Source organism: Lepidochelys kempii, chromosome 1, assembly GCF_965140285.1.
Source record: "Lepidochelys kempii isolate rLepKem1 chromosome 1, rLepKem1.hap1, whole genome shotgun sequence".
In the NCBI taxonomy this organism is placed as follows: domain Eukaryota; kingdom Metazoa; phylum Chordata; order Testudines; family Cheloniidae; genus Lepidochelys; species Lepidochelys kempii.
In genome coordinates this window covers 3354352-3364394 of record NC_136380.1, presented here as the reverse complement: position 1 = coordinate 3364394, position 10043 = coordinate 3354352, and the positions used below count along the sequence as shown (strand labels likewise).

The 10043-nt window shown below is 47.1% G+C and overlaps 1 protein-coding gene across 1 annotated transcript; it reads right to left on the bottom strand.

Annotated features, from left to right (window-relative positions):
• Nucleotides 1-3750: 3750 nt before the first annotated feature.
• Nucleotides 3751-4722, bottom strand: LOC140903393 (olfactory receptor 52R1). Its single transcript, XM_073324679.2, has one exon. The coding sequence runs from the start codon at nucleotides 4720-4722 to the stop codon at nucleotides 3751-3753; it is 972 nt and encodes a 323-aa protein (XP_073180780.1).
• Between the last annotated feature and the right edge of the window lie 5321 nt (nucleotides 4723-10043).

Here is a 10043-nt window from a genome sequence, read left to right as displayed (position 1 = left end):
TTCTATGATTCTATGAACAACCAGTTGGATCCCAGAATAATTTCATCAACCATATCGGGAGTGTGGATCAATCCACCTAATGTCTTAAATCCTTGTACCAAAAAGGGGACTTGGGTCCATTCCCACCCGAGACTAGGTTTCCCTTGAAAGGATTTTAAAGCTACTTGTTTATTTTTTTTTCTGCTTTTGGGGCTGTTTTGATTAAAGATACAGTGGCTCCTGTATCTATTAAAGCTAGTGGAGTGGTATATCTACCCTGCTGAACATACACACAAGGCCATCCCCCGGGATCCCAGGAGACTCTGCCTATGAACTGCCATCTCTGAGCCCCTACTCCCCGTTCAGTGGGCCCCTCTATTCTTGCCCCAGGAAAGAGAGCGGGTCCAGGAGGCATTGCAGTGAGGAAGAAGAGGGTGGTGCACTCGGAGTTAAGTTAGCCACCTCTTTAGGTGGGGTTTGCAACCTCATGGCTTCCCTGACTAGTTCTTGTGTGGGGGCCCCATTCCACTGTTCTCGGTTTGCCCCGTGCCGCATTAGTGTTCGCCAGGCTAACCGGCAAGCCTCATTTTCCATAAACCCACCTCCTTCATTTGATTGCTGGGAGGAGGCAATTTGATATTGCCAGAAGTCTGGGTATAACTGATCTCCTCGTCGCCCCCAGTTTCCCTCTCCATGGGAACGGCCCCTTGAGTATCCTCCCCAGGGTCCCGGGATTCCCTTTGTGCCACTCTCATTGGTGTATGTAACGGCTGGTTCTAATGCAGCTACATAGGAATCTCTTTCCTTTTTTATAGTGGGCTGCGGTCCACAATGGGTAGTTATTTGTTGGACCAAACCTCTTAGTTCCCCATAGGTTGCTGGGTGACCCTCTTGCCAAATTCCAAGTCTCCCGGAGTAGTAGGGGTTAGGGAAGCAGCACAGTCTCTTAAGGACTGTACTCTGAATGCCACTGTATCCAGCGTGGTGACGCTGCCCACTGGTGGTAAGCCGGCCATTACCTGTATCAAACCCCATCAGGTTAAATAATTCTCGGGGTGCTCATTGGGATCTTGGGTTGTGGCTATGGCTTGTGCTACAAAATTGTGACTGTTCTCATTGACTCTAATCCTGTCTAGGACCCTCGAATCTCTGAAGCCGCACAGACACTCATCAAGTGGCGGACTTCAATTGCATTCAGTTCTTCCCTTACTGAGAGCACAAACACATTAGAACAACATCTGGAGAAATTGTTTCTCTTTAGGGGGCCCCAAATTATCAGCCATTGCTTCTAGCTCAGTGGCTGATACAAGGACAGTGGTGACAGTTGTATTTCCACTACCCTCTGTGGGTGGTGTGACTGCAGTTTGTCATATGGCTGTGATAGGGTTTTGTTCAATAGATTCCAATCACTGGGGCTCATTCCATATATCTCCATGCCAAGTTTCACCAGGATCCCATTCTCCCTCCCATTTGGCGATCTCACCATATTGGGCTTGGCCCCATTCTCCTGCCGTCACAACCTCTACTTGGCAGGTGGCAAACCCCAACCTTGTTTTGAGATATTTTAATACTAGATTCACAGCAGTTGTGATTGGCAGGGGCTCTACCTTGTTCCAACATTTGTTTCCTTACCATTCCCTGCAAAACCTAGTTTTCTTTTTGTATTTTTTTTATTTGTTCAGATAACTCATTTTCTTTAATTTTAACTTCTTTTAAGGTATTTTTGAGAATGTCCAACTGGCTTTGGACTCTGGTGGCCAGTATTTTCTATCTGTCAGTTTCTCGTTCAGATACACCAAGTTTCTCATGCAGTGTGATGTTCGCCTCTCGGCAGCTAGCCAAGCAGAGGAATGCCTCATTGCATGCTTCCCACAATAGCCAAATTGCAGCCGAGTCCCTTTTTATTGGGGTTGAGGTCTGTAGACCAACAGATATTTTTTTCCAATCTATCTTCCAAATCAGCTACATTATGGACGTCAGGTAATGCTTGTTCAGTCCATGGGCCGTGCCCAAACTTTTGCAAAATTTTCTTAAAAGGAGTATTTTTCTGTATGAATGGTAATTTTTTTCAGCTTTCTTTTTAGGGGACTCTTTTCGCCTGAACATATTTACTTTATGAATTTATTTTACTCTTATAACTTTTCCATGCCCATGCTTCTTCTGGGACTTACACAACACAAACAGTCTATACCGACTAAAAACCTTGACTGACAGAGCAGGAGGGAGGGAACGCTAAGCCCCCACCTTTGGGGCTCAATCCTGTAATGACTGAGGGTATATTCACCTATGCAACTTTTTTGTTCCCGACAGACAGGTAGGAGCAGCGAGGACTCTAATCCTCCCCTTAATGGCCCAGTATCTCTACAACCACGAGTGTATATACCTAGACAGTTTGTACGAACAGTTTATATCTATATGTATCTATATATCTCTATAGTTTTCCCTGACAGATGGGTAGGAGCACCAAGGACTCTAATCCTCCCACTATTGCCCAGTATCTCTACAAGCGGGAGTGTGCACACCTGAATGATTGATCCGTTTATACGTATGGTATACCTTTTAGCAATATTTAGCAGTATTTTCAACAATCACAGTGCATGCCTTCCCCCTTTCGCAATTCTCCACCAAAAATTTTATGCTTATAAGAAGTACATGGGATCTTTTTTAGGGGAAAAGGCAATACACCGCGTTTATTGGAGATACAACAATTAACATATGCATTCAATCACACACACACACACACACACAAGAGCACACTGTCCCACCAGTCGATGTTATAGTTACCAGTCCAGAGTCCGGAGCAACATAGTGGCCACGTAGGTTGATCACGGGTAGGGAGGACCCGGGTTCTGTCAGTCGCAACACAATGCTCCAGGGAAGTTTTGGCAGTACAAACCCAAAGTTTCATGACAAAGCACCCTGTTTATATAGTGATCTTCCTTCATTGGGACCAATGAGTTTTGCACTGTCATACTGTAATCAATTGCCGTTTGACGAGTGCTTGTTTTCTTAAATTGTATTTTTTATTCTTTATTTTATTTTTTTTATTAGTCTCTCGGGGAGTTACCCCATGGTGGGTTTGATCACAGCCATCTTGTCCCGATTGATAGGTGCTTGCCTTATTTTTAGAGTAGACAATCTGCTCTTCTTGACATATCAATAGGGGTGTGTTGCAATCTCCTGGTACCTTAACGTCTGGTTTTGTTTTTCTTCCTAGAACATCTGGTCCAGTGATGGTCTTAACACTTATCTTCTAACACACACATTCCTCATTCATACACAAAACAGGATTGATTTCCACAGAACATTTGAACAAGAGCATCAAATTGCAACACAGGAGAAAACAATCATTGCATTATTTTACTTATTTCAAAATGCTAATTTTAAACCTACAACAAAGTGGTGACCCTAAATGTCTATTACTGCCTTGAAATCAACTTCAGACACATGATTCTGGCTGATTCATCTTTGCCAATGACACACTAGGCCATTCCTTTCTCCTTTTAGAAAGGGTGGCTGGCAGAATATGGTCAAATCATATAATTATATCATACATTAATACATTTAATACTGCCTCATTATTACCATAACATTCCAGTACTACAGAGGTACTACTGAGGTGATCTGACCAGATGCTTTCTTTGGGCAGGAACAGAAAGTGGAGCCTACCCAGAGTCCATAGTGACATCTCTATGATCACATACCACTGTGAGTGATGGCAGATCATGAATGGGTCAGAGGCCATGATGATGAATGTTTTATATTCCTCGATTAAATTAGACAGGCACACACTGCTCCGATTCCTTTCTGATTGAAGATATGGAGAACCCTTTCCCGGATCTGTTTGTTTTTCACACCATACACAACAGGGTTTAGCATGGGGGGCATCAGCAGGTAGAGATTGGCCGCCAGGATGTGGACATAGTCGGGGACATTGTGGCCAAAGCGGTGGGTGAGGAACGTGAAGAGGCCAGGGATGTATAATGACAGAATGACACACAAGTGGGACGTACAGGTGCTGAAGGCCTTGAGACGCGTATCTGTGCACGGGACTCTCAGTACGGCCTGGAAGATCATAGCATAGGACACAGTGATGACAAACAGGTCAACCCCCCCCACCATAAAAGCCACGAACAGGCCGTAAATGACACTGACTGTAGCATCCCCACACACCAGCTTCACCACGGCCATGTGCTCGCAGTATGAGTGGGAGATGAGGCAGCGCTGGCAGAAGGGCAGCCTGAGGACAAGGAGGGAGAAGGGGCTCACCAGAAGGACCCCACGTGCCAGCACCAGGCTCCCCATTGTCACTATGGCTGGGACGGACAGGATGCTGGAGTGCCGGAGGGGGCAGCAGATTGCCACATACCGATCCAAGGCCATGACCATGAGTATGCCCGACTCCACTGACAAGAAGGTGTGGACAAAGAACATCTGGGTGAGGCAGGCATGGAACCCGATCTCCCTGGAGCCCAGCCAGAAGATGCTCAGCATTTTGGGCAGGGTGGATGTGGACAGGACCAGGTCAGTGACTGCCAGCATGGCCAGGAAGAGGTACATAGGCTCATGCAGGCTCAGATCATTGTATATAATGAAGAGAACAATGACATTTCCCAGGACGGCAATGACATACATGATGAAGAAAGAAAAGGCTATCCAGTATTGGGCCTCCTGCAGTCCTGGGATGCCGACCAGGAGGAAGGTGGCAGGGTGGGAGTGGGTGCTGGTGTTCAGACATGACATAGCATGTTGCTCTTCTCCTACCTGGGCTGGGAGAGCTTTCACCCTGTGTCATAAATATAAAGGGAAGGGTAAACCCCTTTGAAATCCCTCCTGGCCAGGGGAAAGCTCCTCTCACCTGTAAAGGGTTAAGAAGCTAAAGGTAACCTCGCTGGCACCTGACCAAAATGACCAATGAGGAGACAAGATACTTTCAAAAGCTGGGAGGAGGGAGAGAAACAAAGGGTTTGTGTGTCTGTCTGTAGTCGTCTTGGCCAGGGACAGAACAGGAATGGAGCCTTAGAACTTTTAGTAAGTAATCTAGCTAGGTATGTGTTAGATTATGATTTCTTTAAATGGCTGAGAAAAGAATTGTGCTGAATAGAATAACTATTTCTGTCTGTGTATCTTTTTTGTAACTTAAGGTTTTGCCTAGAGGGGTTCTCTATGTTTTGAATCTAATTACCCTGTAAGATATCTACCATCCTGATTTTACAGGGGGGATTTCTTTATTTCTATTTACTTCTATTTTTTATTAAAAGTCTTCTTGTAAAACACTGAATGCTTTTTCATTGTTCTCAGATCCAAGGGTTTGGGTCTGTGGTCACCTATGCAAATTGGTGAGGCTTTTTATCCAACATTTCCCAGGAAAGGGGGAGTGCAAGTGTTGGGAGGATTGTTCATTGTTCTTAAGATCCAAGGGTCTGGGTCTGTAGTCACCTAGGCGAATTGGTGAGGCTTTTTACCAAACCTTGTCCAGGAAGTAGGGTGCAAGGTTTTGGGAAGTATTTTGGGGGGAAGGACGCGTCCAAACAGCTCTTCCCCAGTAACCAGTATTAGTTTGGTGGTGGTAGCGGCCATTCCAAGGATAACGGGGGTAATATTTTGTACCTTGGGGAAGTTTTGACCTAAGCTGGTAAAGATAAGCTTAGGAGGTTTTTCATGCAGGTCCCCACATCTGTACCCTAGAGTTCAGAGTGGGGGAGGAACCTTGACATGGTGGCACAGTGGTGGGATTAACCTGAAATCATTTTGAGATCCAGTTGAGATTTTTTGAACTAGAAATACAGATTTTAAAAAGGAATTTTTAGGAAGTCCAGAAGGCAGCTTTGAAACTGAAAGCAGCTTGGTTTCTCTCTGCTTTGTGGCCAAGCAGAGACAAAAGGGGATTATCTTGTGAATTGCAGGTTTCATTTGCCTGGAGGCAGGGTACTTAACTCCTGCAGGGAAATTCACAGTCTTCCAACCCAGAGGTTTGTTTTTTTTTTCTTTTCTTCCTAAAAGTAAATAGGGGGTGTGTGCTCTACCCATTTGCCTGGAGACAAAAGTGGCAGGGTTTTTTTTAGGATTTTGATTTTTTTTTTTTGTTTTACAAGGAGCACAGGTTTGAAAAGAAATTTTTTTTTTTCTTCGTTGGGCTGGGTAAGCAGGTTTCCAAGTAGTTGGAGGTTTTTTGCTTTAATTTGGGCCCAGAGCAGAGACAAGGGAATTGTCTTTTTCTGTAGGCTGACAATCACTATCAGAGAATAGGTATTCTATTCCAGCACAGCAAAATTTTACAGCCAAGTTTTGTTTGTTTATTTCTAAACCTCAGGTGTAAAGTTAGTTAAAAACAGAGAGGTTAGAATGACCAAATCCTCAGCTCGACTACAGCTGGAATTAGCCAAATTTCAGGCTGAGGAAAAACAAAGGGAACATGAAAGACAGATAGAACTCATGCGGCTGGAGAAGGAGGTACAGGAGGCTGCCCACAAGAGGGAAATGGAGGCAAGGAAGCATGTGGAGGAGGAGAAGGAAAAAGAGAGGAAGCATGTGGAGGAGGTGGAGAGGATAAAGGCCCAGCAGAATATACCAACAAACCCTAGCAATCCTTCTCCAGGTACCACTTCCCATCCCAGAAAGTTCCCCACCTACAAGGCAGGTGATGATACTGAGGCCTTCTTAGAAAACTTCGAAAGGGCCTGCCTTGGGTACAACATCTCTACTGACCAATACATGGTAGAGCTGAGGCCACAGCTCAGTGGACCCTTAGCTGAGGTGGCAGCTGAAATGCCTAAAGAACACATGAACAAGTATGAACTGTTTAAATCCAAGGCGAGAGTCAGAATGGGGATAACACCCGAGCAGTCTCGTCGGAGGTTCAGAGCCCTAAGGTGGAAACCAGACATGTCATTTACCCGACATGCCTACCACATTGTGAAACATTGGGATGCCTGGATATCAGGAGCAAGTGTTGACTCTCCAGTAAATTTGCCCTTCCTAATGCAAATGGAACAATTCTTAGAGGGTGTTCCTGAGGAAATAGAAAGATACATCCTAGATGGGAAACCCAAAACTGTAATCGAGGCAGGAGAGATTGGAGCCAGATGGGTGGAGGTGGCAGAGAAGAAGAAAACTGGTCGCAGTTGGAGCGGAGACCAGAAGGGACCACCCCAGACCACACCCTATTACCGGGGGCCGCCCAAAGCCCCACCTACCTCCCAAAGAACCCTCCAGACCCCTTATCGTCCCACCACCCCGTTCTCCAGCAACCCTCCTCGTCCCAGTGACCCGTCAGCTGGACGATGTTTTAAGTGTAACGAGCTGGGGCATGTAAAGGCCAACTGCCCCAAGAACCCCAACAGATTACAGTTCATTGCACCGGAATCACACCAGAGGTCCACAGGCCCAGATACCTCCCAGATACCCTTGGAGCGGAGGGAAACTGTGAGTGTGGGCGGGAAGAAGGTCACCGCGTGGAGGGACACCGGAGCACAAGTGTCAGCTATCCATGCTTCCTTAGTGGACCCCAATTTAATCAACCCAGAGATCCAAGTGACGATTCAACCCTTCAAGTCCAACTCTTTCAATTTGCCTACAGCCAAGTTGCCTGTCCAGTACAAGGGCTGGTCAGGAATGTGGACTTTTGCAGTCTATGATGATTATCCCATCCCCATGCTGTTGGGGGAAGACTTGGCCAATCATGTGAAGCAGGCCAAGAGGGTGGGAATGGTCACCCGCAACCAGGCTAAACAAGCCGTGAGGCCTAGCTCTGTTCCGGAAACTTCTATCAGGACCCAGTCAGAGGTGATGGACCTGGACCCCAGGCCAATGTCTGCAACAGCAGTAGTGGATCCAGTCCCAGAGACCCAGACGGAACCAGTCCCAGAACCGGAACCAGCCGAACAACCAACACCAGACCCCGTGTCAGCACTGAATCCAGTACTTGCAACCTCAACACCAGAGGGCCCCACCGAACCTGAACTGGCAGCAGCCGATAACCCTACACAAGAGGCTCAGCCGGAGCCTGAATCCCAACATAGTGCACCAGCGGAGAGCGGTTCACAGTCAACAGAAACAGCTCCATCCCCTATATCGCTTCCAGAGGGACCAAGCCTAGGTCCACAATCCCATGAGGAACTGATGTCTCCAGCATCAAGGGAACAGTTCCAGACCGAACAGGAAGCAGATGAAAGCCTCCAGAGAGCTTGGACGGCGGCACGGAGCAACCCACCGCCTCTCAGCTCTTCTAATCGATCCAGGTTTGTTGTAGAAAGAGGACTTTTATACAAGGAAACTCTTTCTGGGGGACACCAGGAAGACTGGCATCCTCAGAGACAGTTGGTAGTTCCAACTAAATACCGGGCCAAGCTCTTGAGCTTAGCCCATGATCACCCTAGTGGCCATGCTGGGGTGAACAGGACCAAAGACCGTTTGGGGGGGTCATTCCACTGGGAGGGAATGGGCAAGGATGTTTCTACCTATGTCCAGTCTTGTGAGGTGTGCCAAAGAGTGGGAAAACCCCAAGACCAGGTCAAAGCTCCTCTCCAGCCACTCCCCATCATTGAAGTTCCATTTCAGCGAGTAGCTGTGGATATTCTGGGTCCTTTTCCGAAAAAGACACCCAGAGGAAAGCAGTACATACTGACTTTCATGGATTTTGCCACCCGATGGCCGGAAGCAGTAGCTCTAAGCAACACCAGGGCTAAAAGTGTGTGCCAGGCACTAGCAGACATTTTTGCCAGGGTAGGTTGGCCCTCCGACATCCTCACAGATGCAGGGACTAATTTCCTGGCAGGAACTATGAAAAACCTTTGGGAAGCTCATGGGGTAAATCACTTGGTTGCCACTCCTTACCATCATCAAACAAATGGCATGGTGGAGAAGTTTAATGGAACTTTGGGGGCCATGATACGTAAATTCGTAAATGAGCACTCCAATGATTGGGACCTAGTATTGCAGCAGTTGCTCTTTGCCTACAGAGCTGTACCACATCCCAGTTTAGGGTTTTCCCCATTTGAACTTGTATATGGCCGTGAGGTTAAGGGGCCATTGCAGTTGGTGAAGCAGCAATGGGAGGGATTTACACCTTCTCCAGGAACTAACATTCTGGACTTTGTAACCAACCTACAAAACACCCTCCGAACCTCTTTAGCCCTTGCTAGAGAAAACTTACAGGATGCTCAAAAAGAGCAAAAAGCCTGGTATGATAAACATGCCAGAGAGCGTTCCTTCAAAGTAGGAGACCAGGTCATGGTCTTAAAGGCGCTCCAGGCCCATAAAATGGAAGCATCGTGGGAAGGGCCATTCGTGGTCCAGGAGCGCCTGGGAGCTGTTAATTATCTCATAGCATTCCCCACCTCCAACCGAAAGCCTAAGGTGTACCATATTAATTCTCTAAAGCCCTTTTATTCCAGAGAATTAAAGGTTTGTCAGTTTACAGCCCAGGGAGGAGACGACGCTGAGTGGCCTGAAGGTGTTTACTACGAAGGGAAATGTGCTGGTGGTGTGGAAGAGGTGAACCTCTCCATGACCCTTGGGCGTATGCAGCGACAGCAGATCCAGGAGCTGTGCACTAGCTACGCGCCAACGTTCTCAGCCACCCCAGGACTGACTGAACGGGCATACCACTCCATTGACACAGGTAATGCTCACCCAATTAGGGTCCACCCTTACCGGGTGTCTCCTCAAGCTAAAACTGCTATAGAACGGGAGATCCAGGATATGTTACAGATGGGTATAATCCACCCCTCTGAAAGTGCATGGGCATCTCCAGTGGTTCTAGTTCCCAAACCAGATGGGGAAATACGTTTTTGCGTGGACTACCGTAAGCTAAATGCTGTAACTCGCCCAGACAACTATCCCATGCCACGCACAGATGAACTATTAGAGAAACTGGGAAGGGCCCAGTTCATCTCTACCTTGGACTTAACCAAGGGGTACTGGCAGGTACCGCTAGATGAATCTGCCAAGGAAAGGTCAGCCTTCATCACACATCTCGGGCTGTATGAATTTAATGTACTCCCTTTCGGGCTGCGAAATGCACCCGCCACTTTCCAAAGACTTGTAGATGGTCTCCTAGCGGG

Coding starts and splice junctions, on each gene's coding strand:
- LOC140903393 (XM_073324679.2), bottom strand. CDS start 4,722: ATGTCATGTCTGAACACCAGCACCCACTCCCACCCTGCCACCTTCCTC.